Source organism: Phoca vitulina, unplaced genomic scaffold (genome assembly GCF_004348235.1).
Source record: "Phoca vitulina isolate PV1807 unplaced genomic scaffold, GSC_HSeal_1.0 scaffold52, whole genome shotgun sequence".
In the NCBI taxonomy this organism is placed as follows: domain Eukaryota; kingdom Metazoa; phylum Chordata; class Mammalia; order Carnivora; family Phocidae; genus Phoca; species Phoca vitulina.
Window position 1 is genome coordinate 5,813,141 of NW_022589755.1, and position 26,665 is coordinate 5,839,805.

At 58.7% G+C, this 26,665-nt stretch overlaps 1 protein-coding gene across 2 annotated transcripts in view; it reads left to right on the top strand.

Annotated features, from left to right (window-relative positions):
• The first annotated feature begins 430 nt into the window (after window positions 1-430).
• The window catches only part of LRRC4B (leucine rich repeat containing 4B), a 37,387-nt gene continuing 11,152 nt past the window's right edge, over window positions 431-26,665 (top strand). Inside the window, exons 1-2 of one of the 2 annotated variants that reach the window (XM_032387970.1) lie at window positions 431-707; window positions 16,811-17,142. In XM_032387970.1, coding sequence (XP_032243861.1) covers window positions 16,846-17,142 — 297 coding nt within the window. In that variant the 5' untranslated portion in view covers window positions 431-707; window positions 16,811-16,845. Of the gene's footprint in view, window positions 708-14,358; window positions 14,644-16,810; window positions 17,143-26,665 lie in introns of those variants that run through there. The other variant, XM_032387969.1, reaches the window with a different exon arrangement.

The following is a 26,665-nucleotide window of genomic DNA, read 5'->3' on the forward strand; positions in this document are numbered from 1 at the left end:
CTCGTCCCTCCCCTTTCTCTCCCGTACCCATCCTCTGCTTTTTTTCTCCCTCCCCTCTCTTCCCCCTCTACCTCTCCCTCTCCCTCTCCTCCTCTCTGCCCTCCCTCCCCTCTCTCCTCTCCCCCCTCCTTTCTTTCCCGGGCAGCCTCTCCCCCCCCCCCTCCCGGCTCCCTCCCTCCCCTCCCTCCCGCTCCCCCTCCATCATCAGTATTCCGCTCCCGTCTCCGCCGCTCTCGGCTGCTCGCGGTTGCTGCCGCACCGTCCGAGGCGGGGGCCGGGGCCGGGGCCGGGGCCTGGGGGGGTGGGGTGGGGGGAGAGCGGCGCCGGCGGCCCGAGGAGGGAGGAAGGAAGGAAGGAAGGCTGGAAGGAAGGAAGCAAGGAAAGAAAGAAGGAAAGAAAGGAAGGCAAGAAGGAAGGCGGGCGGCGGGCCGGCGGGCGAGGGCGCCGGGCCGGGCGGCAGGCGGGCGGGCGAGCGAGGAGGCAGAGCGGCCCCCCCGAACCCCACCGCTGCCGCTGCGGAAGCCCCCTCCCCATCCAGGAGCCGGGGAGGGGGGAGAACTCAAGAGACCCAGGCCCGGCCGCAGCCCCGCCCCCCGCGCCTCCCCGCAGCGGGCCTCGCACCCCAAATCCCTGTGCCTCATTGGGGGGGGGTCCTCCCCCCCGCGGGCCGGGCATGCTGCCCCCCAGAAGGAGCCCCTTTCCTCGCTGTGAGTAGCCGCGGAGGGGCGCCGGGTGGGGGCGGGAGGCGGAACCGCGGAGGGTGGGTGGGGGGCATTCTCTTAATTAGGGGACCGTGGTCTAAGGCCTCCTCCGGGATGGGGGGGGGTCGGCGGCAGAGGACAGTGGGCGGGGCCTGATGGAGAGCTGAAGCGGGTGGGGGAGGCAGTCGGGTGGGGGTTCTCCCGGCCTGGCGAATTCTGTGTTGGGGGGTCGCCGCTGCCTTGGGGACGGGCGGGGGGTGGTGGTGTATGTCGGGCAGTCCCTACGCGTATCCAGCTGTGGGGTTGAAGATGTAGGCTTAGGGTGGGGGGGGGGCTCGCCGGGTGTAGATGTGGGCCCCCTTTCTGGGGTGGGATCCCGAGTTCTTCCCCCACCACTGCCCCTCCCACCCTCCACACCGCTGCTGCTTGGGGTGGGGGGGCACGCCAGTGATGGGTAAGGGGGAGAGGCGGGCACGGGGTTTCCTTGGTGACCGCGCCTGGCAGGAGCGGTTGCCGTGGCAACCAGGGAGAACCGGGGAGTTTGGGAAGTGAGAATGGGAAAGACGGAGGGGGTGACTGGGGAGCGAGACTACCCCCTCCCCAATCTTCAGCCCTTCTCTCTCTGGGGTCCCCCAATCCCTGCCGGTGGGCAGCGAAACCCCTGTCCCTCCCTCTTCCCAAGACCCCCTTCCTTGACCCCATTCTGCTTCGGGGGCCTCCTATCCTTGGGCATGTGTCTCCACGGAACCACTACCTCCCTCCCTCACACCGTCCTTACCCCTCTCCTCTTGGGGACCTCCCTCTCCCCATTTTCTGGCTTTCCACTCACACCTGCTCTTCTAAGACCTTCTAACTGCACCTCACCTTCCCTTCAGGGTCCTCTCACCCCCATCTCTGACTCTCTCCCCCCAGATATCCCTTCCCTTGACCTCTCCAGGAGACCCCCACTTTAGCCCTTCTCTCCTCTCGCCCCACTTCCTACTCTGTTCTTCTCAGGAACCCTTGTCTTCTTCCCTCTCTGCTTAGGATCCTTGGGGTGGGGGAGCTCTCCCTAGCACTACCACCGGCGTCTCTCTCACATACCCCACACCCATCTGTGTCTGGGGTCGCCTTTTATGACCTGTCCTCACTCAGAGCCCCTGTTCCTGTCTCCCTGTCTCCTGGCCCGTGGAATCCCCCAACCCCAGACCCCCCAGTCCTAGGCCCTCCTCTCTGAAACCTTGCCTCCTTCCAACTCATCAGTCCGGGAGCCTGAGGCCCAGGCTCTCTCCAGGGTTCCACCCAAGTTTGCAAGCCCCCACTTGCATGGGCTCCTCCCTTCTCTCCTGCCAGGAGCCCAGCCAGTCTCTCTCCAGGGTCTGAATCACCATGCCCATGATGCCCCCTCGCCCACCCCCATCCCTTTCTTTCTGCCACTCCCATCTTGACCCTTCTCTCCCCACCCCCACCTCTGCTGCTCTTCTGGAGCACCCTCTCCTTCTCCCTGCCCGGCTCCCTGCAGCCTCAGGCCCCCCCGTTCGGGGACACTTTCTCAGGGTGGGGAAATCCCCTGGGGAGAGCCCAGCTGGGAAGGGGGAGGGGCAAGGGAGCCTCAGGGCTGCCCCACAGCCCCCTCCCCACCCCCCTCCCCAGCTGGGAGCTGCAGTCGAGCCTCCGCAGCGCCCCATTGCTATGCGCCTCACATCCCTAGTCCCGGCCGCGCAGCCGCCAGACAGGAACTCGGGCTCCAGCGGCAGCTGGGAGTAGCCAGAGTCGCTTCCCTCCTGGTCCAGGCAGCCGGCAGCATCCTCTCCCCCCTAAAAACTCCCCACTCCCCAGGACCACGGCCAGGATGGGCCCCTCCCTCTTCCTGTAGCATCTTCTGTCTCCTAGCTCCCTCTAACCTGCATCTTGCAGCCTCCTCTTCCCCTTCCCGCCTTCCTCCTGCTCTTCCCTGGGTCTCCTCTAATCCGGGCCACCTGATTGTCCACACGGCACTCAGAAAGGAGGGGCAGAGAATGAAGCAGCAGAAAGGCATCAAGACAGACCCTCAGACAAGGAGGGAAGGGTGGGAGCCTGAGAGATAGAGGCACAGCTGGAGTGAGAGAGGGGACCTGACTCCCAAACAGACACACACACACACACACACACAATTAGGGTGCATCACCACGGAGCCAGACATACACAGAGTTACTCACTTAATTTCTGAAAGAAACCGAGAGTCAGACAGGGGAACACATACCATCCACACACACACAGGAGGGAGAGCAAGAGGGCTAGGCAGAGACACAGGGAGCCACAGACTCAGGGAGGGTGCCTGCGGGCCCACGGTGCTGGCAAGAAGGAGCCAGAGAACACTTCACCACCAGGGGTGCAGGGGGGATTAGAGGCACTGTGTCTAACTGTGGGGGACCCAAATCAGCCACAGGCAGAGGGTGGGAGCGTGTGAGAAAGACACAGAGGTATGTGTGGGCAGAAGTGTGCGAGCGCGCGTGCACGCGCGCGCGCGCACACACACACACACACACACACACACACACACACACACACACACTGGCAGCCCCAGACCCAGTTACAAACAGGACTGCGGTACCAGAGTCAGCCAGAGGCCAGGAGAAAGGCCTGGAGTCGTGTGCGCAGTCTTTCGTACACAGAGACCCAGAGGGAGAGACAAAGACAGCACCTCACGGAGAAGCACGCTGGCTGCTGGCTGGCCGGAGGCCCTCAAACACGGTCACCTCATGAACCCACATGCACAGAGACGCAAAGTGAGAAGCAGGAGGTGGCCTTGGAGCCCAGGGGATGCCGCCCCATGTGCTGCTAATGCAGTCGCAGACCTGCACTTGCACACAAGTTCATCCACCCTCCCCCCCAGCCCGGTGCGAGGGCACAGGCCTATGCTGACTGCACGTCCAGCCCCAATGAACCCCCACAGTCGCCCTTAATTCCACCCAGAGGCAGCTGGGAGGATGCTCCCCGAGTCAGAGGGCTCCCAGGGGTCTCGTCGCTGTCGGAGAGCTCAGCAGAATTAAGACATCCGTATCAGAGGGCCACTGACAATCTCTGGGAAGTGTGGGCAGAGGTGCTAGGAGGCGGAGGGGAGGCACTGAACTCTCGGGGCTTCTTCCAGTGCCCTGGCTCCTTGCTCCTGCCACGGTCCTCATCTCTGTCTCCTCTCCCCGTCTCCTCCCTACGCCTGTGCTCACCTGATTTGCCTGCTGGGGTGGCAGCCTTCTCTCCACTATCCGCCCCGTCTTTCACCCTTCCCCACCTCTGGCCAGGCATCTGTCATAAGGTGTCATGGGTACGTCCTGTCTCTATCAAGCCTACCTCCCATCATCTCTCCCCTGGGCTGCCCTTCTCCCCCTGCAGCCCAGTGCCTTCCTGCCCCCGCCTAGCCAGCTCCACCTTGAACTTATGCATCAGTCTTTCTTTCTCAGGGCCCATCTGCTGTGAAACCTGCCTCTGTTTCCAGTCTGGGCTCTGTGTCACTCTCCCTCACCTCCACCAGCCCATCCTCCTCACACCTCCTGCTGCTTCGTCCCTGCGTCCCTGCGCTCACTTCCCCACATTCCTGAGCACTTACCCTGCTGTCCTGTGGGCCCAGAGTGCTCTTTACCCCCAGTGCTTTCAAAGTATTTCGTGTGTTGTCAACTTAAAAAAAAAAGCGATTTCACAGAAAAATCCATTCTCATCACAAGGAAAAAAATGGTAACTATGTGTGGTGATGAATGTTAACTAGACTTCTTGTGGTGATCATTTCACAAATATCGAATCATTATGTTGTACACTTGAAACTCATGCACTGTGCTATGCTAGTTATGTCACAAAACATCCAAATTTCACCTTCTTCTGAAAAAGTCTCCTTCTGGGTTAGCCATGGGCCGTGCTCAGGTGCCTACTGGCCACCACTCCCCACTCTCATCTTTCCTTCTTACCTGCCTGGCTCATAGGCAGCTGTGTTTTCAGTCCTGGCGTTTCCTTTCCTCATGGCTCTTTTTTTGCCCTGTCACTCTCTCCATGCTGCTGCTTTGGGTTTCTTTCCAGAACTGAGCCCCTCGGCCGGGGGCTTTGCCTGCCTGCCCCTCTTGCCCCATCCTCCTCCCTGGCAGTTTTGCCCTAGCTCTGAGGCCCTCGGGAATGGGGCCCTGCTTGGGCTAACCTGGCCTCTGCCACCCCAAAGCAGGAACTCACAAGACTACCAGGGTGCAGGGCACACACACACACACGCTCTCCATGGCCAGGGTCAGCTTTGAAACCGCCGGCCCTTGTAGTGTTCTAGACTCAGTGTTGCATGAAGCCACCATGTTGCAGCCTGTCCTGGGCTGGCAGACAGCCCGGGTGGGCCACAGACCACACTTGTCCCCTAGTGTGGGATTGCCGCCTAGGCAGGGGTAGGATTCCCTGTGTGTTGGGGGACGGGTGCATATTTGGAAGTTCATCTGGTCCAAGTGTAGGTCTTAGAGGACGGGGCATAGTGATGAGCCTGGGGCCCTGTTCTCAGACGGGCTTCATTAGGTCCTACCTCCAGGGCAGGGTGCAGGTTCCATTACGGGCTCAGGCCCAGCATTAGTTCCTCCACCATCACCCTTTCAGGGTATAAGGAGCATGTTTTTCTTTCCTCTCTGGTAGTGTGCAGGAAACCTCATCATCTCTGAGTTTAGCAGCCCTCCATCCTCACTGGGCAGAAGCCCCTTTCCCTTCCCTCCCAGGTCCCTGAGAGTAGGGTGGCTCTGCCAGACAGGGGAGTGGCAGAAGACTAAGAACAGTGGCAAAATGCCCCCTTGTTGCCTGGAAACCCACACACGCAACTGTTGTCATGGCAGGTGGAGGCGGAGGGGCTGCACTGGAGGCCTGGGAGACAGGCTGGTAAGGGACCCTGCAGTTGGGGGTCAGGCAGGAGTCCATCCCAGGGGACCATTGCGTCCCCAAGAGGGCTGCGAGGAGTAAGAATGCTGGGTCCAGTCTATGACCCAGAAGGGGAGGAGAGAGGGAGAGAGGTGGAGCTGGGCCAGCAGCTTCCTGTCTCAGCTCTGACCCCTGGAAGCCCCCAGCCCACCCTCCTGCCTAAGGAGTTGAGCTTAGGCCTTGGAGCCCTTGTTCAAACACTGAGACAAAGGTCAGAGAGCAATACCAGCCCCAGCTCTCCCCGGGGGCAAATCCCAGGCAGTAAATGCTGAAATTTGCCTTCCTCTTGCCTAGAACCCTCAAACACAGGGCCCGAGATAATAATAAGAGCTAACATCCATTGAGAGCTTACCACGAGCCAGGCTCTATGCTAGCATTCTGTGTGGATCTGTTCCATTTACTCCTCATGGTAGAGCTCCAAGGGAAGCACAGTCATCATCCCCAGTTAGACATGCAGGGAAACTGAGGCTCAGAGAGATGAGGCCCCTTGCCCAATGTCAACAGCCAGAAGTGGCTCAGCCGGGACTGCAAACTGAGGCGTGGGCCGCCCTGTGGATTGCTTCCCCCAGCTGAGACCCAGAGAGTGGACCGGGCGGGTCCATCGAGTCCTCCAAGTACAAATTAGGATTGCTAATAAAAACAATAATCAGATTGTTAATAACAGTAGACTCATAGAAGGTTAAACTTTAAAAGAGACGTTAGCGGTCCTGTAACTTAGGGGCTCCCTGCCCCTCAGTCTTGTTTATGCCCTTGTTATGCCCCCAGGGGAAAGGACCTACCCACCCCGATTCTCACAGGGGGCTTTCCTCGCTAGGTACAGTGTATCCAATCCATTTCTAGCTGGTGGGGGAAGGACAATGGGCCCCCAAATCCCTGATAAATCATCCAGCCAGAAATGCTGGATTTACATATGGGAAGGGGGGAGACTGAGTCACAGAATGAGGAAGAGATTTGTTCTTCTGATCCAGTGAGAATAAATAACTTTTAATGTCACTCTCATTTAAGTGCCCAACACTGGACATGTCACCATGAGTTCCCACCAAGCTGGGTGTCATTATCTTCACAGACAGAGCCTGGCAGGGATGGGGGGGGGGCAACCACAGTGAGCAAGTGGCGAGTCAGAGTTTGAACCCGAGTTCCCAGGACACCAGCGCTCTTCCCAGCTCTCCATCGTCCTAGAGTGATGGTGTGATGGCACGGAGGAGGAGGAGGAGTGTGTTCACAGTTAGAGAATCACTTCAGTGAGAGCTTTCTTGTGCCAGGCACTGGGCCCCACCCATCACAGATAGCGGACCACTGAGTCTCCACCACCCCTGGAGGTAGATTAGCTATTTTCCCCATTTCACAGATGAGCAAACTGAGGCCCCAAGAAGTGATACCCCTTTCCCAGGCTACATGGCTGGTAATTGTGGCAGTTGAGGTTCTAACCAGGGTCTAGCCCACCCTTGAGCACACTCTTCCTCAGAGCAGGGGGGAGGGAGGAGGAGAGTTCATGATTCATCCTGAAATGGAGTGCAGGATGCTCCAGGACCAGCAGCCCCAGGATGGGAGGCCCCTCCGCCTAACCCTGAGAGTCCCCCCTTACCCCCATCAGAATTTGCACTTCAACAAGATCCCAGGTGATCTGGACACTTGTCCGAGAGACACTGCTCCAGTTCAAGCGGTTTTCAACTTTTTATTACTTTTAGTAGTACGTAGTACACCTCCTCCCTCCCAACTTTTTTTTTTTTTTTTAAAGATTTTATTTATTTATTTGAGAGAGAGAATGAGATAGAGAGAGCATGAGAGGGTGGAGGGTCAGAGGGAGAAGCAGACTCCCTGCCGAGCAGGGAGCCCGATGCGGGACTCGATCCCGGGACTCCAGGATCATGACCTGAGCCGAAGGCAGTCGCTTAACCAACTGAGCCACCCAGGCGCCCCCTCCCTCCCAACTTTTTAAAGTTAGTTATGCACATCCTGAGGTAGGAGACAAATTGCAAAATTGCCCTTCCAGGGGACAGCAAAGGGAGAAGGAACCAGGGAGGCCACAGTCAAGCTGGCTCACTCCGCATCCCTCCCACCTGCAAACACCTCACACACTCCTGCCGAAGCCTTGACAGTGACCTCTGTTTTGAAAACCTCCCACGCCAGGCCAGCCCCTAGCTCTCCCCCAAGTAGATTCAATTCAGCAATGTTACACAGCCCCCGTATCCCAGAGCCACACAGAATCACAGAGTATGCACAGAATATAGGGGCCTGGAGCTCAAGCTTCCAACCTGGAGCCTGCCAGGTCTGGGTGCTCATGGGTACAGCAAGGATTTCCCAGGCCTCAGTATGCCTGACCGTAAAGTGGAGCTCCTGTAGTTCCTCTCCCGGAGGCCTCGGATGACACAGGCAGAGCATCTCACCCTCAGTAAAGTTTGCTTCTGGCTCCTGGAGAGCCCTGTAAGAGCCCCGTGAGGTCTCTAGGCAGGGCATCGGAGCAGAAGGGGACTCAGTTCCAGGCAGGACTGGGGTCCAGCGGACACACTGGGACAGCCACACCAGCAGTCCAATACAGTAACCACTGCAGCCACGTGTGGCCATTGACATTTAGATTAATTTAAATTAAATTAACTCAATTCCTCAGTCGCTCACCACTCAGCAAGTGCTCACTAGCCACACGTGCTCATGGCTACCATATTGGCCAGTGCAGAAAGCATTTCCAGAGAGCATCACTGGACAGCAATGCATTAGATCCTAGAACAGTTCTATCCCAGCTGGTAGACAGCTGCTGCCGTCAGGCCTTCCCGTGTCCCCTAGCCCCTCGCCCTCTCAGCCCTTTGTCATGTGGTATCTTATTAATTCCCATTTCTCAGAGGAGGAAATGGAGTGACAGCAAGGCTGCTAGCAGAAAGCTGGCAGCCACACAGGCCTGGAGCCACTTACCAGCCAGGCCTTGCGTCCTAGCTCACCCTTGCCCGTCACTTGCAAAGTGCCAGACCCTGTCCTGGGCCCCCTCCCTGAAGCTTCACGCAGCCCCTCAGCCCCAGGGTGTCCCTGACGGCCTGGGTTACAGAGGAGGAAACAGGAGCAGAGAGACTGAGGGGCTGGCCCAAGGCCTCAGAGCCAGGGACTGACCGGGGCCCTCCACCACTGCTCCCGGATCATCTGGGAACATCTGGGCTGCCAGGAGCAAGCGGGCTCGCCACCTACCAGCAAAGGTTGGGGGTGAGGGTCCTGTGTCCAGGGACCTGTCTGTTCTCTTCCACCACCCCCAGCCTCCTCTCCCGCCCTCTCTCCTCTCCTGGCTTTTAGAATCTGACCCCAGATCTCTAAGGAGAACTTGGCTCCTCCCTCTGCCTCACCTCCTACATCTCCTCCAAGTTCTGCCGCTTTTGCCATTTTGCTATATCTTTTCATTGTCTCCCTCCTCTCCATCCCCAAGGCCCCAGCCATGGCCTCAGCCTCTTCCCCTGGATCCTTGGCCCAGCTCCTCCCCAGCCTTCAGCCTCCTCCTAGTTCCCTCGGAAGAGTCTTTCCAAACCCGATTGGACCCCATCCCTCCCCTGCCTCCACACCGCCCCCCCCCCAGCACCCCTGCCTCTCAGCCTACTGTGGAGGTAGGACGTCTTTGTGACTGAGCTGGGCTCCGTGCAGCTCCCTGACTCCCACTTGCCTCTCTGGCCCCCAGGCCTTTGCACCCCCCGGGGTTCTTTGGTCACCAGCACACCCCGGCTCATCCTTCAGGTTCAGCTTTTTTTTTTTTTTTTAAGATTTTATTTATTTGACAGAGAGAGAGACAGTGAGAGAGGGAACACAAGCAGGGAGAGTGGGAGAGGGAGGAGCAGGCTCCCCGCTGAGCAGGGAGCCTGTTGCGGAGCTCAATCCCAGGACCCTGGGACCATGACCTGAGCCAAAGGCAGACGCTCAACGACCGAGCCATCCAGGCGCCCCTCAGGTTCAGCTTTGACCTCACCTCTTCCAGATTCCCTTCCACTGGCCAGGGGCGGTGCTTCTCCTAGACGTTCCAGGGACCCCCCCCCCCCCCCCCCCGTGCTGTCTCGCTTAGCCTTTGTCCCGCTCCCCTCTGGACCACTAACTCCCTCCAGAGGAGCACGGGTCTCGTTGGCCCCACCTACCCGGTGCCGGCAGGAGACCTGGCGGTAGGGGGCGCTCGCGCACTCGTTCTTCTTTCTGCAAGTGTCCACTGAGGTTTTGTGGGGGCCCGCGGGTCCTAGGCACTGGGGACGCAGCAGTGAACAAGGCGGACAAACTCCCTGCCTGGGGAGCTCACCTTCTGGCGGGAGACAGACAATAGACAGAACAAATCGCTGTCTGTAGGGCACCTTCTGGCCGTCCGACGAAGGAAGTGTGAATGTAAGAGGTGGGGGCGGGGCAAGAAACCCTCTCGACGGCCCTGGAACAGAGACTCTTGGGGAGGCAGCCACGTAGATGAGTGAAAAGCAGGGCCAAACCTCCAGGTCGGGATGTGCCTGGGGTGGAGGACCCTCCTGAGGCCAGTGTGGCTGGAGCAGGGAGAGGGTGGGAGGTGAGGGCCACTCAGTAAATATTTGTGAAATGAGTGTATGAAAGGCAGTGCGTCAGTGTGGGGAGTTGGGACGACGGGCGAGGAGACCCCACTTCCTCCCAGCAAGTCATAGCCCTGCGAAGCCTGGTTCTGCGGGCCAGTGACCAGCGGTGGTGGCTGGGGCGAGTCAAGAGCTGAGCCCCTGACCTGTGTCCTCAGCAGCAGCTACGAGGAGCCTGGGCAGCCCTTTTCCCAGGGTTCCCCCATCTCAAAAGTTAGGGGACTGTCAATTCTCCGGGCTTCTGGGTTGCTTTCATTTGAAAAGCATTCAGGACAGGGACTGGCTCAGAGGGACACACGTGTGAAGTTGTTTCATCCATCCCTGAAGCTTGCTCTGCCCATACCCTCCCCCCACCAACTTAACAGCTCCCAGCCTTGCGCACATGACAGGCATCCAGAGAGAGAAGTGTTCAGCTCTCTCTGGCTTTGATGTCTCTCCACCCTCCGGGCTCCAGGCTCCACTTCCGCCCCAGTCCCTCACAGTCGGGAAGTTCTTCTTTAGATCTAACCTCCATCCCTCTTGCTGCGATGGCAGTCAATTTCCTATCTTTTCTCTCACCTTCTGAACTTCCCCCAGAAAAATGAGTATGCCTGACAGGAATGTTCCCTGCCTCCCTTTTCTCCTCACCCCACCTCCCCTGGGCCCCCGAGTTTCCGATCTGCCATCTGCCTGAATCCTCTCAGGCACAGTGCCCGAGATCTCTCAGAGCTCGGGCTGGGGAGGATGGAGAAGCTGGTGAGGCCTCGGCCGTTACACCTTCCCGTGGTCCTCAGTTCCCTCTCAGGCTTTCTGTGCTCTCCTGCCCTTCTTATAGACTCTCATTCTCTCCTGCCCCCTCACGTGCACGGTCACGGTCATGTGTGGTATATCGGTCTCCAGCCTCTTTGTTCCTCCTCTCGCTATGTCTCTGCCCCTTTCTGCCTTACACGCCTCTTCTCTCTTTGGGGCCTCTTGCGTCTCTGGCTCTACTTCATTCCTTGCACCAGGTAGGGGCAGAGAACAAGCAAAGAGGCCTCTCCCAGGGCACCGGGGTGAGAGAGGTTCTGGGCCTTGGCTTCCAGTCCCAGCCGTCCCACCGTACAGGCTGTGTGACCACCAAGCAGTGTCGTCAGCCCTCTGGATCTGCTTCTCCCTCTGTAAACTGGACACGAGAACAGGCCATGGGGAGAAGCCAGTGGCTGGAGGTGTGGGCGGTGCTCAGCACAGCACTGGGCACAGCGTGGTGCTCAGTGAATACTTCGAATCACTATTAGGGATGCAAGGTGGCAAGCAGGGGAAATCACTGACAGGTCACGTGACCTCTGCCAGCAGGGTGTGGAGCAGGGTAGCGTTGTCACATCCTGTGCCGTGGGGATGAGGCAAGGCTGGCAGGAGGATGACCATTGTTCAACATGGCCCCCAGGAGACTTCCGTGGGAATTGTGGTTGCTGTCCTGACAAGCCTGGGGGTCTCTGGGGCCTTTCTGCTCTGGTGAGGCTGACCAGGGAGAGGCCATTTGCTAGCTGGGCAAGTGACTTTGCCTCTCTGTGCCTCAGCTTTCCTATCTGTGAAATGGGGGTAATAGCAGCCCCTCTCAGAGGGCTGAGGGGAGAACTACAGTTATTGCAAGTACCACAGCTAGAATGGTGTTCGGGCAATGCCAGGTACATGGCGGACATTACCAATAATGGTGGTGGTGTTATTCAAGGAGTTGGTGCCTAGCCGGCAGGCCTGCCATCTGTTGGAGGGATGGATCTGGGGACAGCTGGGGACAGGCATCTCCTTGGCACACAGCAATATGCAGGAGTGTAGCTCACACAGGTGGTGTCCTAAGTGCAGCTCTCCTCAGGGTATGACGTTCAGTGGGGCGCAGGAGCTGCTCTGGGGACCTGCTCTTTGGGACTCTAGCGTATAGTATCTGGAACCTGGCCATCCAGGTGGCACCATGGCGTGGGCACAAGCGTCAAGCTGAAGGCAGTTGTGTTTGTGGCATATGGATGTGCTGCCTCCACCAGGCAGTCCTCCTGGGATGAGAGGGGACCTCAGGATCAGGGACGTCTGAGGTATGAGCTTGAGACATGCAGCTGTTGGAGTGTGTCCTGGGCTGGGTGCACAGAGCGAGGGATGGGGGGGCAAGTGTGTCTCTGTGTGACTGTATGAGGGAACGTGGTTCGTCTGTGGGGAATATAGACGAACAGTAATGATAACTTACTCGTTCATTCCTTTGTCCAATGTTTACTGAGCACCTACCATGTGCCAGGCACCACCATAGATGCTGGGAACCAAACTGTGCACAAAACAGATGCAGTACCTGCCCTTGGGGAGCTTACCCTCAAGTGTGGGCTTGTAAGAGGCCAGATGGTGACAGATGTTATATAGAAAGTAAAGGAGAGAAGGTTCTGGAGACGGGCAGGGTGCGGTGTGATTTGAGGCAGTCAGGATGGCCTCATTGAGAAGGTAACATCTGAGCAGAGACCTGAGAGAAGGCAGGCGCACACTGGGGACCCTCTGGCATCCAGACAGGAAAGAGCAAGAGCAAAGGCCCTGAGGCAGAAGTGTCTGCAGCCTGTTCTGGAAACCGTGAAGAGGCCAGTGTGGCCTGAGGTCAGTGAGTGAGCCGGGGAGGAGGCGAGGGCTGAAGTCAGAGAAGCAGCCCAGCCTGGGGAGAGAGGGCCTGTAAACCAAGATGATGTCCCTCGCCCTTGCACCTCGTGAGACTGGCCCAGCTGAGAGGCTGTGGAGCAGGGGAGGGGCAGGGTCTGCCTCGGATGTTGACAGAACCCCTCTGGCTGCCTGTGGGAACAGACTGGGAGGGAGGGCAGGGGAGGACGGAAGTGGGAGACCAGTGAGGAAGGATTCTGATCTCAGGGAGAGTCGGGGTGGGGGGATGAAAAGTGGTCAGATCTGCACGGGTTACTGAGCATTTAGCTAGTCGGCCCCCAGCAGCCCTAGGAGGCCAGTACTGTTCTTACCCCCGCTGCACAGCGTCTTCTGCAGCTCAGAACAGTGAGGTCACTGGCCTGAGGTCACACAGTCAGGAAACAGCAGACCCAGGATTCAAACCCAGCCCCGCTGACGCTGATCCATGTGCTCGGCTATAGCTACTTGTCTCCTGTGGCCTGCGGATGTCCGGGTTTTGAGTGTGGAGGTCGCCTTTGTCAGCATCTACACCAATGCCTGCACATAGTAGGACTCAGAAAATATCTGTGGGCTAGATGGGCAGACGGACGAATCCAACGAATGAACGCGCTGCCGTGCCCATTTTGCATAAGGGTATGGAGAGGCAGCTCTCAGGCTCTGGCTAAGGTCCGGGGAGAGGGCTGCATCTGGGGCTGGGTTTCTCCGTGGCATGAATGGGGGCTGGCCCTTGGCTGAGGACTGGGTGACGATGTTGTTGGCCCAGGTTCGCTGGTATATCAGCCGTGGGGGTAGGAGTAAAGGGCTGTGTGGTGTGGGGAGGGGCTTGGGGGAGCTCCTGGAGTTGGCTCCTGCAGGGAGACTGTGCGAGGTTGTCAGCCCTTGGGCTGGGGGACAGGTGCAGGAGGGGTGGTTGTGGCCAGCGGTGGGGGGGTGGGGTCAGCGGTGGCCCAGCCTGGTTATGCAGCCGAGTCTGTGCCATGAGGCCCGAGGCCTGAGGCCCGGGCTTGGCACAGCCCACACCCCCCCTCCCAGGGCAGCCCAGCCGTCAACCTTCCTCCCCCGCTTCCCGACCTTCCCCTGCCGCCCAGAACCAATGGGTTAATTAGATAACGGAGCCTTTGATTAGCGGGGGAGGGGGAGGCCTCCCAGTCCAGGGAGGGGGGGGCGAGGAGGAGGGAGGAGAGGCGCCCTCCCCGTTCAGAAGGAGAGAAAGAAGGAGGGAGGGGGTAGGGAGGGAGGGAGCTGAGGCACAGCTTGGCTCTGCACTGCCGTGTGACTAGAAATTGTAATCGCGGAGAAAGAGAGAGACAGACAGAGCCTGGCCAAGAGAGAGACCAATACAGACGGACAGACAGACAGAGAATCTGACCAAGACGGTCTCCCCAACCTACGAGAGGGTGATGGGGATGGAGCCAGAGTGAGGAGGAGATGGAGGAGAAGGAGAGAGGGGGCCTGGTCGCCTGGAGGGAGGCGAGACAGTGAGGGGAGCCTGAAGAGGGGGCTGGGGACCAGGAGGTGGACAGGGACAAGGCCGGGGGACCGGCAGAGAGGAGAAGGGGGCTAGGGGCAGTGGGGGGAGAGAAAAGAGGCTGGCGGTGGGGGGAGAGTGGAGGTAGAGGTGGGGGTGGGGGTAGGAGACAAGAGGAGGCCAGCAGGGAGGGGACAGGGAGACGGCTGCAGTGGCCTAGACGGGCCTCCCCGGGGTGGGAAGGGCGACCGGCGAGGGGGGGGGCGCGGGGAGACCCAAGAAGCCCCTGCGCCCCCCCCAGCACGACCTCGAAGGAAGCCCTGGAGAACTGGGAAGGCAGAGCCCCCGGCCCGCTGGAGGCATGTGGAGGGGGGGCCTGGGGCCCAGGGAGAGGCCCAGCGGAAGCGGAGCCACCGGGGTGAGTGTCCCTCACTGTGGTGGGGGGGGGACAAGGACGGAGATGGCTGAGGGCAAGGAGGGAAGGGGCGGGAGGCCCCGCCGCTGCAGAAGCTGTGATGCGGGGGGGAGGGATGCGGGCTGTCTGCAGGAGATATGGGGACAGATGCGGAGGTAGAGACGCGGCAGCGGGCCTGGGCCTGGGGTGGCTACTGGGGGCATCCTGGCCTGGGGGTTCTCCAGCTGCAATTTCTGGCCCCGTTGGGCAGCGCCGGCCCCTGGGTTTGAAGGGTGTGGGCTGGGTCATCACCGGTCTTAGGAAGTGGGAAAGGGAACGGCGGGTGCAGGTCGAGGACCAGCATAGACAACCCCCCCCCATCACACTCGAGAAGCGGAGACCCCGCTGCGCTCACATGACTTGCAGACAGAGGCACACACAGCCCCTAGCCCCCCAGGGGGAGAAAGGAGTCCGGGATACAGACTCAGAACCAACCCCTCCCCCCTCTCTGTCTCTCAGTCTCTCTGTCTCTCCGTCTCTCCGTCTCTCCGTCTCTCCAGCTCAGGCTCTCACACAAGCATTCAGGCACACAGACTACGCACATGCATTTTTATCTGAGTTAAAATGATCTTGAAAACTGCCGAAGGAGGAAGTGAGCGTGTGTGTGTGTGTGTGTGTGTGTGTGTGTGTGTACACGCACGGGGCGGGGTGGCCCTGTGTCCGTGGCTCTGAGAGCCCGCTGAGTGAGGGTGTGCCCAGCGCTGCCCTACTGTGCGTGCTGTGCCGACGACGGCCCTCGGCCTCAGCGCTGGGGAGGTGGTCGGTGCTGGAGCACAGCCCGCTGCTGTGGGTGCGCTGTGTGTGTACTCAAGACGCCGCGTGGAAGGGAGGGTGCGCCCAGGGCCACAGTCCCCCTCTGCCACCCACTGGCCAGCTCCGTGCTGGGACGAGTTGCGCCCCCTCCTAGCGCCTCAGTGTCCTCATCTGTAGATTGGGCGTCCTAACACCTTCCTCCTCCGGTTTCTGTGAGGCCTAAATGAGAACACCATGTGTGCTGAGACTGGGGCGTAGAAAGGTCTCCCCCCAACGCTGAAGCTATTATTATTATAGTTCCTGCCATTGTTGTTACGATCAGTCCGTCCCCTTCCGTCTGGTCCTGGCCCCACCCGCCCACCCCCGCCCCGAGCCCCGCCCACCCCCGCCCCGAGCCCCGCCCCCAACCCCTTCCCCACCAGCTGTCCCAGCACCGACCCACCCACCGGAGCCACCCACCACCCGCTGCCTTTGCCTTGAGCACCTGCAACCTCAGGGCCAACGGGGGTCGGGGGGGGGGGTGCAGCCCTCCCAGGTCCCCCTCGGCCACCTCCTCCCCCTTTGTCTTCTCCAGTCTGCCTCCTCCCTCCCACCCCGCGGCCTCCCAGCCTCTCCTGCCCACACTTCACCTCCACAGTTGCCTTGTCTGGCACCTCACCTTCTTCAAGTTCTTCCTTTGAGTCTAACTCAACTCTCTGTGGCTGCTGCGAGGCCCACGGCCCGGACGGGTGACGGGAGTCTGACGGGAGCCTGCGGCTGGGCCCCGCGTGGAGGGTGTTTGGTGCTGGGAAGCTTGTCTCTTGGCAAACACTCCTGGACGGGAGTAGGATGAGGGGACAGGAGGTCCTGCAGGCGGTGAGAATACTTGGATGGGGCCTGTGAGGGAAGCCAGACTCCAGAGCCCTGGCCCCCACCCCAGACTTCCAGACCTGGCACGTCACCCTCTCTCTGTTCCTTCGTCTATTTGTCTCTCTTTCTCTCCCTCCATCTCTACCTCTTTAGCTACCTTTCTGAAACCATGCAGAGAACTAAGTTTTGAATCGGACTGACTTCTCCATTACTGGCCAACTGCCTTGGGCAGCCTTTTTCTCCCCACCCCACCCCTGCCTCAGTTGTCAGTTCTGCAAAATGGGTATACTCTTCCGGTCAGGAATGACTTGATACAGTGCAAGAAGGGCAGGGCTGGCCCTTGTCTCTGCTGCCCTCAGCAGGTGGGTCACCACCAGGGGGCTGGGGGAGCCCCGCCCTTCGGGTCTTGAGCGGAGCAGGGAGGTGATGGTGGCCAGCAGAGAGCCGCCTGGGGGTTGGGAAGCAGGCGGACCACACACACGGGGTCCCTGTCCTTCACTGAGCCTCTCCCTCTCTCTCCACCCCACAGCCCCCCGGCGCCCTCGCGGAGCATGAACATTGAGGATGGCGTGCGCCCGCAGCTCCCCGTGCCCCCCACTGCCACCCGGTAGGATGTCCTGGCCCCATGGGGCCCTGCTCTTCCTCTGGCTCTTCTCCCCACCCCTGGGGACCGGCGGGGGCGGCGTGGCCATGACATTGGCGGCCGGAGGGGGCTCCCCGCCGGCCACCTCCTGCCCCGCGGCCTGCTCCTGCAGCAACCAGGCCAGCCGGGTGATCTGCACGCGGAGAGAGCTGGCTGAGGTCCCGGCCAGCATCCCTGTCAACACGCGGTACCTGAACCTGCAGGAGAACGGCATCCAGGTGAGCTGGGCCGGCAGCCAGTGGGGGCGGGGGGGCACAGGTGGTGGCTGGGTCCTCCTGCTCGAGCTGGCAAAGGCCTCCTGGGTGTCCCCTTGGCACTTACGAGATCCTGTTTGCATCCTATTAACTTGAGCTCAGTCTGTCTGGGTTTTCTCACGCGAGGTTCCCTGTCTTTGTCCAGCGTGTTGGGGCTCAGGGGTAGGACCGCCTGCCTGCCTCCCACAGTACAGGACAGGTGAGCCCTTGGCCTGGCCCCGGAGTCACAGGTGTGCAGAGCGACCCTTGCACGAGGCCTCTGTGCTGTCCACATGGCCCCACCCGCGGCATGGCCGTGGGCTCGTGAGGGCATGACTTCGCGTCTCAGTTTCTTTATCTGAAAAACGGGGATGACAGAGCCCCTGCCCCAAGGGGCTGGGTGAGGACTGATGGGTTTCATACTTGTCAAGGACTTAGAATCTTCTGGCACCCGGCGAGCACTCCTTTGCTGTGCAGTGTGGAGCTCATGTGCCCGCTTCCCAGAGGTGGTGTGACATTTGGAGATGTAAGCACTCTCACGTGCCTAGTCCCATGTCGGCACAGGGCTGGTGCTCCGATGGGGCACTTGCCATGCGATTCACTGTGACCGTGACTGAGGTGGGCTATAAATGATGCTTTGAGGGCAGAGCTGTGCGTTTTTAAAGCAGGGTCTCTCCTCTCCTCTATTGGCATCTGGGGCCTGGTGGGCTCTGGTTGTGGGGGCTGTGCTAAGTGCTGTAAGATGTCGAGCAGCATCCCCGGCCACTAGAGACCAGCGGCAACACCCTCGCGCCCACTTCCCCAGACACCTCCAGATGTTGCCAGATATTCGGGGAGGAGGGATTGCCCTAGTTGAGGACCGTTTTAAAGACATGTGTCAGTACCCCACACAGGCAAGCCTCCCCTGACCCTGGTCCATAAAGCCAGGAGAGAAGAGGGTTCCCGTGTGGTGTCCCAGGCCCCTGGGAGCTAACATCCCTTCCCCCATGGCACACCCTGGTCTGTCCCTGGGAGGGGAAGGGGTCGGTGTTCCCCACCGCACTGTCCCGGAGAGCCTGGGGACGGGGTTCCCCTCTGCAGAAGAGAGGGGATCTTTTAGGGACACAGCACCAAGGGGGTGCCAACATCAAGAAGCCTGCCCTGGGTGGCCACGGAGCAGGGACCAGTGAAGCCAGAGCTGGGGTCCAGAAACAGAAGGGGCCTCGTCCCCTTGCCCCATCCCTGCTTCTGCAGGATGGTGTCCCCCAGCTCCAGGCCCTCCTCCTCAGCAGCGTCCCTTTCCTCCCCGTGCGCTTTGAGTCCACTCTGCATTCTCAAGCTCTAGTCTCAGCTGACCGGCCCCTGACTCCTGGAGGGGGACCGACACCCTCACTTCGTTCTCCCCATACATGCCCTTGTTTCCTGGACTCTGTCTGTCCGTTTCCGTCCTTCATTTACTCATGTGACGATCAACACGTGGCCAGCGCCAGGTCAGTGCCAAGCCCTGTTTTTGGTCGTGAGCGGGATGGGCAGGCCCCTTCCCTGCTCCTGGGCGGCTCACCTTGCAGAAGGGAAGAAACAGTAAACAAATGGGATGGCACATTTCCGGAAGGGGCGATGTTAGCGCATCAGGGAGTACTTCTGTGATGAGGGGCTGCGCCCACAGACTCGTCCTGGCGACCAGAGATGCCTTCCCCCAGGCCCAGCCCAGCCTCCCAGTGGCCACCGAGGCATGCTCGCCTCTGCCTAAAACCCTCTGCAGGTTCCTGGACTCTGGAGTGAAGTCCAGGCTGTTTATTGTGATAACAAGTCTGTGCCGCTGGGCACAGCCTGCCAGCCTTAGAGTTGACACCAGTTGCCCTCCCAGGGCTGAGAAGTTGCTCAGGCCACCCCTCTGCCTGAATTCGCCTCTCTTTGGCCCTTGGGTCCCACAGGCAAGCCTCCCTTCACTGCCTTCCAATCTGGGCCCACAGACTCCCCCTCCAGACATCCGTGCCCTTGCCCTTGATGCCTGTGTTTGTTAAATATCTCTTGGTTGTCTGCTGGGTGGGGGGCAGTAGTCTAGGACAACCAACCCTGCACCTCCCCCAGCCTGCATTCTAGACGTAGGCATGATAAGTAAGTAAATGGTGTGTGTTCAGGATGCCGAGGGCTGTGGGAAAAGGAAACAGATGGGGGAAGGGGATGGTGGGGGCAGGAGGAGGGCTGGTTGGCTGCAGCTTCAAAGATACGAAGTCAGGGTGGCCTCATGGAGAAGGTGACATTTGAGCAAGAGATGAAGGTGGAGCCTTGTGGAAGGGCATTCCAGGCAGGGAGGACCGCAAGTGCAAAGGCCCTGGGGTGGCAGCCTGCCTGGTGTGTGGGAGGAACAGCGACAGGCTGGTGTGACTGGAACAGAGCGAGCCAGGGGCGAGGATGGGAGGTGAGGGCAAAGTGACAGATCCTGCAGGGCCTCATGGTTATGGTGAGGACTTGGGCTCTTCTCTGAATGAGACGGGAGCCATTCTGAGCAGAGGGCAGGTGGGCTGCTGACTTGGGTCTCCCTGGCTGAGGTTCGGGAGGCCTATAGGGCACATGGATCAAGTGCCAGGGGGCCTGGGTTTGAATCCTGGATCTGCTATTTGCTTGCTGGTGCAGAATTCGGGAGAGAAATGCCGGGAGCTCGGCTGGGACCAGGCTGGTTGCAGTGGAGGTGGTGAGAAGTGGGCAGATTCTGGGTCTGTTTGGAAGGTGGAGACAACAGGATTTTCCAGCAGAGTGGGTGTGGGAAGAGAGAAGAGAGGATGACTCCTGGGTTTTAGGTCTGAGCTGGCCCCTTTGCTTGGGCCTGTTTGCTTGGGTGTCTGTCACCCCGTCTCCCAGGCCTCTGGCTTCCAGACTTTTGATCCACACCCCTGTCAGAGGGATGGAGCCCCATGGACGTGGGTGAACTAATTTGTAAGTCATGCACAGGTCTGCTGTAGGCATGCATCATGCGCCCCCAAACTGCCTGCTCCCCCAGGGTGGAGAGTGTCCTGCCCCCAAGAGTGGACTCTTGTGAACATTCAGTGAAACGGGCCTCCCTTCGGGGACACCCTGCAGGTGGGGGGCGGGATTGAGGCTGCCGAGGGAACCATCAGAGGAGCTTGAGGAAATAACTTTTTAATTATCCAAATAAAAAAATGAAAAAAAAATCACCCCTAGTCCCGCCACCTAGATATAAATAACTACTGTTTATATTTTGTTTTAAAGCCTTCCTGGCTCTTTCCTGTGCCCATGTCAATGGATTTTTAAATTATTTATTACAGAATGAATGCAAATTAATTTAGAAAAACTAGAAAATACACCTAAGTAAAAACACAGGGACAAAAGCCAAGCGGAATTCGACAAACAGGTAACCCCATTAGCATCTAGTTCTTTCCGTTCAGATCCTCTCCACGCATGCTCCCGGTGCGTGTCCGGTGGGCAGCCCTGGCCAACGGATTTCTGGCTTTTCTTTTTCTTTACTTTTTGGAGAAAAAAATGAAATCACACCGCTTGACACTGGTTTGCAGCTGACCTTAGACACCTGAGGGCGTAACAGGAGCGTCTTTCTCCCTGACGCTGACACGAGTCTAGAATGTCAGTGTTAGTGGCTCCATGGGATCCCGGTGCAGGGCCTTCCCGTTACTGCGCCGGTCCCTTCCTCCCAGTGCTGGAAGTGATAGAGACAGCACTGTGGTCAACATCCCTGGTGCGCATTCTTGGAACTTTCCAGAACCCGCCCTTGGGATAAATTCCTAGAAGCAGAATCTCAGGGTTAGAGGGAAGATCACAGAGGCGCTGCCCTACAAGTCCTGTGTGTCCTGCTCTCTCGGTGTTGTCCTCCCTCACAATGGCTGGTGCTTCCCCCACACTTGCATGGGAGTGTGTGCGTGTGTGTGTGCACACACACACACACACACACTTACACGCACGCATACACACGGCCTGACACCAAAGCCCCATAGAAATGGCCAGAGTTCTGGGGATCCGAGAGTCTGCCCTGTCCTGTCCATGGTCACTTGCTTGTTGTCTGGCTCCGCACTGATGGTCACTCCCACGAGGGTGGGGACTTCACCGTGCTCCCTGCTGTATGCCCAGCACCTGAACAGAGCCTGGTACACACTAGGTGCTCAGCAGATGTTTGTCTATGGAAGGAAGGCCGCCTCCCGAGCTCCCACCTTGAGGACTTGGCAGTGTGTGTGTGTGTGCGCGCGCGCATGGAAGGCGGGTCCCTGCAGCGCCTGCAAGAACCACCGGCCTCTCTAGAACAGTGGCATTCACCTTCGGGGAGGGCTCAAACGCTGTTCTGAGACATGACAGGGACAGCACATGCCCTTCAGGAGCAAAATAATTTTTAACTATCTGCAGTCTTCCACGGGCCCCTAATTGTTTCTGAGATGGGACAGGGGTGTGAAAGCCCAGAGCTCAAGGAGATACCTTCTAGCCAGAGGCCCCCTACCTCCCAGCCCCCATGCCACTCAGGCCACGTGCCAGTGCTCTCACACCTCACACAGCCCCCCGGCCCCCCCCACGAGGCTGGGGTCCTCCTTCTTCCTCCACTGCCTTGTACCCTTGTCCCCGCTCTGTTCCCCTCCTCCCCGGAGCCAATTGTCCTAATGTGTTTACTGTGGATCTTTCTGCTTGTGTGTGTTCTTACAAAATGCTTATTGTTGCTTTGTGTGCATGTATTTTTGATTTATGTAAATGAAGCTGCATTATAGATGGCTTTCTTTGTCTCACTGTTTTCACCCAGCCTGGGTTTTTAAGAGCCATCCACATCGGGGTGTGTGCGTGTGCGTGTGTGTGTGTGTGTGTGTTGGTGTGTGTGTGTGTGTCTACTCTGTTGCTTTAACTGCTGCAGAATTCTCCTTGATGGGTGCCCCCCCCACTTCCTGCCCTCCACCTCCCAAGTCAGGACAGACACCTGGGAGGCGTGGAGCTGCCTCCACCACAAATTCTCCCTGGAGACCCCTTTGGAAGCTGCGTGATAACATCTTTGGCATACACACCAGGGGGATCGCTGGGTCAGAGGTCATGCATGTACTTAACCTAACAAAGTACATGGAGCCATGGAGCTTTCAGGGAGCTGCCCAGGGTCCCTCGGGGTCCGCCATGAGGTCGTTTGGGCAGTGTGTGAGGGCACTCGACAAGGAAGGGTGCCTCTGTCCTAAGAAACCAATCCACCCACCCGAAAGAGGGGCTTAGAGGTGCTTCAGAGAGTGAGGTCGAAGGATGGCCCAAGGGCCAGAGGGTGGAAGCCGGGTCAGTTCTTGGTCATCCTGGCATTGGTTCTTACAACAGAATGTGATGCAGCTATTCAAAACAGAGCTTCGAAGAATATCCAATGACACAGGGAAATGCTTAGAATAGGATCCTGAGCTTTCAAAGGATGCAAGTAGGACGTCCCATGTGTTTTAAACACTGCAGGGAAAGCAAAAATAAAACGCAGGGACCACTCAGAACTGTTCATACTGCCTTTCTCTTCGCACTAGTGTTCTGGAGGATATTGAGTTTCTTCTTTTCACTCTCTTTAACGTCTAAATTTTCTTCAGTGAGTGCACTGGGTACTTTTTGTAATCAAGGAAAAGTTATACTTAAAAATAATATGTACAAAAGGTTGTACAAGCTGAAGACAGAAGTCTGTACTGGGATTTGCTCACCAGCCCCCGGAGAAGGGAAGAGAAACCAGTTTGCTGAGCACTGACCCTGAGCGGGGGACTGGGAGTGCTTTTCCTGCAGGGACCTCTTCATTCCCATGAGGACAGAATTACTTCTCCCATTTCACGAGACAGGCCCTCCCCTGACTCCTCACTTCTGAGCCTCACGCACAGAATCTCGTGTCTACACTTCTGTCTGCCCGGCTTCTGTGTGCTCCCCGCGGCTGCCGGGACTCCTCCTTGTCCTGTCTCGAAGCCACAGTGCTTCCGCTCTTACCCTTTTATTGTTGGATGATATTCTGTCCAATGAAGTTACCACCATCTCTTCATCCATTTCCTATTGATGGGCATTTGGCTTGTTTCCAGTGTGGGGTTCTCCCTCGGCCTGACTTTAGATGTAGACTCCTCCTGAGCCACGGCAGGCACAGTGGGACTCCTCCCCGTTCCACTCCGTGGAGAGGGGCCTGCGTGCTGCGGGCTGGAGCAGAACTGGTGCCCAGGGCGCCTTGGGCTCGGGCCTGACCACACGCCCCTGGGACTGTCAGCGAGCCACACGGGTAGTGGAGTCCGACACCATTGGAGCTCAATCCCCCAGGTGTCCCACCTGTCACCTTCCCCGTCTGAGCCTACCCGAGACAGAACCTTTCAGGACGTGGCCCCGCCGGCCTCCTGCATCGCTGGGCCCTCACGCTGGCCCCCTTCCGCTCCCACTCAGCTCAGCGCCTTCACGCTTGATGTTCTCTCTTTCTGGAATGCTGTTCCACTCTCCCCTTCATCTGCTCAGCACCAGCACTTATGATTGTGGGGGACAGTGAGGTGTGACTCACAGCTCTTCCTGGGGTACATTATCGAACCCGTCTGGGCCTCAGTTTCGTCATCAGTGAAATGGGGATAATAACATAGAGCTGCTGAGAAATTCAATGCCTTCGTTCTTTGGACAAATGTCCTGAGCGCCACTGTGTGCTAGTGGGGGATGCTGGTCATATGAGGCAGTGTATGTATGTTCGCTCCTGAGGACCTAGCAGGGGACGCTGGTGAGTGGCCTGCTCCTGAGCAGCTCTAGCAAGTGTTGACAGTGAGACCTTTGTCACGGTCACCTGGTCTTTTTTTTTTTTAAGATTTTTATTTATTTATTTGACAGAGACACAGCAAAAGAGGGAACACAAGCAGGGGGAGTGGGAGAGGGAGAAGCAGGCTTCCTGTGGATCAGGGAGCCAATGCGGGGCTCCATCCCAGGACCCCGGGATCATGACCTGAGCCGCAGGCAGACGCTGAACGACTGAGCCACCCAGGAGCCCCCACCCTGGTCTTTACTGACTCAGGGAAATGTCTCAACCTCAGAGGTGCCTTCCCTGAACCCCCAGTCAGGTCAAGGCCCCCCGATCCCCATGGCATCCCAAATGTATTGATCACACTTGTGCACACTTGTCAAGTCACCACTGGCCCAAAACACAACCATGAAATCAACAAATCAGAGAAGGTCTTGCCATCTTACAGAGCCCCTCCCAGTAGAGGGACAGGTGGGGGTCCCCATGTTTTAGTTGAGTAGCTGAGGCCTGAGAGACAGAAGAACCCTGTCTCCCCCTCCATTAATTACATCACCTCTCTGAGCCCGCCTCTCACCAGGGAGGGTGGGAGGAGGGGGATGTGTGTGGCCCCCAGCCATGCTCCAGGCTCTTTCCACAACAGCCCTGTGAGTAAGTCCTGTTCTTACCCATGTCACAGGCTGGGGAGACCGTGGTGTAGGAGAGGAAGGCCCTTGTGCAAGAGGCCACAGTCCGGAGAGGAATTGGGACTTAGCCCAGGCAGTCTGGCTGCAGAACTGGATATTTTCAACACTATTCCAGACGTTTCCTAATTCGTAGTTATCTGGGCTCTCTGTAACCCTGGTGATACAATCACAACATTGTATCAGAGCCCTGACTCTGTCCACACAGCCAGCCCCTGCTCTGGCCTTGTCCTTGCTCATTGGGACACTCGCCCCAGCTTCCTCCAGTCTTCCTGTCCCCCGCTGTTCCCCGCCCCAATCAGAGTCACCGCGTCATCCCTGGACTTTAAACCGGCTAGTGCTCCCCTTGCAGCGAAGACCCTTCCCAGGCTGGCCTGTCCCTGACCCAGCCACACCACACTCGGGCTGCCCTCCGCTGGGCCCAGACACTGCCCAGCCCTGCCCTTCCAGCCCTGCGGAAAACACGCCTTGACCTTGAATGGCCACGGCCACGCTCTGCACTTGCCTGGCACCAGGCACCTTTCCTCGAGGGTTCGGTACCTAGTTTAATCCTCACGACTATGACACCCAGAAGTGAGTCTCGCCCCACATGGAAGCGGGCTCCACGCTGGGAGCTGCCCTGAGACCATGAGGCCCTCTCCCTGTACTGACTGCCCATCCTGGGCCTGCCGGGCCCTGGCTTGTCACTCTGCGGCCCCCAGTTCACAACCCTGATTCGTTTATTGAGCAACTACTGTGTGCCAGGCTCTGCTGTAGGCACAGTGAACAGGACCTGCTCTGTGCTCCTGATGGAGGTGGGAGCTGAGCATTGGGGGGGGGGGGGCGGGGGCCAGGGAGCCTCCCTGGGAAGGAGGTGTCTGGCCCCGGCCTGAGCCTTCTCCTGGTCCCGCCCACCCACTGCCTTAGGCAAAGCTGGGCTGTACTTAGCTCCTGATATAGATCTTACCTCTCCTCCCCAGGCATTATCTACACCCAGGTTCAGATGCCTGTCTGGGCTAGGGGTGCCGGTTGGTGCAGAGGTGGGGAACAGGCCAGACTCCACCAACAGGGCAAGGCTTGCCCCAGGAGGCCTGAGAAGGCAGCTCCTAGGTGGATGAATGGGAGGAGATGAGGGGGAGGACAGGAGGGAGGGGAATAGGCCAGGGTGAGTGGACGGATGGTCACACGCGTGAGTGAATGGGGCGGGCACCTGGGAGGAAGAGGTCTCACGGGGCTGGGATGGTTAGGAGGCCTTAGCAAGGAGAAAGGCTTTTTTTTAGGGAGCCTTGAGTGACTAGTGCCCTGAGCAGGTGCAGAGGCTGGGATGCTGTTCCAGGAGGGGACAGCATGAGCCCAAGTGTGGAGGAGGAGAAGGAAAGTCACAGAAGCTCTCAGGCACTAAGCTCCTAATGTGTGAAAAGGCATTTAATCCTCTCACCAATCCTAGGACGTAGATTTTATAATCCCCTTGCACAGATGGGGAAGCAGGCCTAAACTTGACCCCAAGTGACAGAGGTAGTAAAGGGGCAGCCATCAGGACTCCAGCGGTGTGACCAGCAGGCTACGGGGCTCACGAGTGAGGGCAGTCGGTGGGGCTGGGGCAGGGACAAGACAAGTCTAAGTCTGCCTGGGGTGCTGAGGAAGAGTGGAGTTTGCGCTCTCTCCTCTCAGGTTAATAGTGGGGGCCGCTGAGCTCTGGCCAGAGCCCTTCCCCACCCACCGCCCCATGCAGCGGTGGAGGGCCAGCCCGAGGGGGCTGAGAGTTGGCTCCAGCCACCCTCACCCAGCGTGGTTCCTGGAAGGTGGGGCATGGAGCCTCTGGGCACCTGCCGGTAGAGCTCAGTGCCAGCATGGCCTGGAACCTTCGAGCAGGTTTAGAACTTGTTTTTGGGCCGCGAAGGGGTGAGGTTGACAGAAACAATTATGGATTTCACTGAAGGAGGAGATGTTGTGTTCTAAGTGGTCACCCTGCCCCTGGGCTCTGCTGAGTTGCTGTGATACGGGGTTGTTCTCACTTAGTCCTCAGGGCCCCCTGCACCCATGTTACAGAGGAGGATACCGAGGCCCCGGGAGGCTGAGTCTAGGCCCAAGAAGCTCAGTGCAGGAGCCCCCAAGCCTGCCAGCCTCCCTCAAGGAAGTCCCCACTGAAAAGAGAGGCACA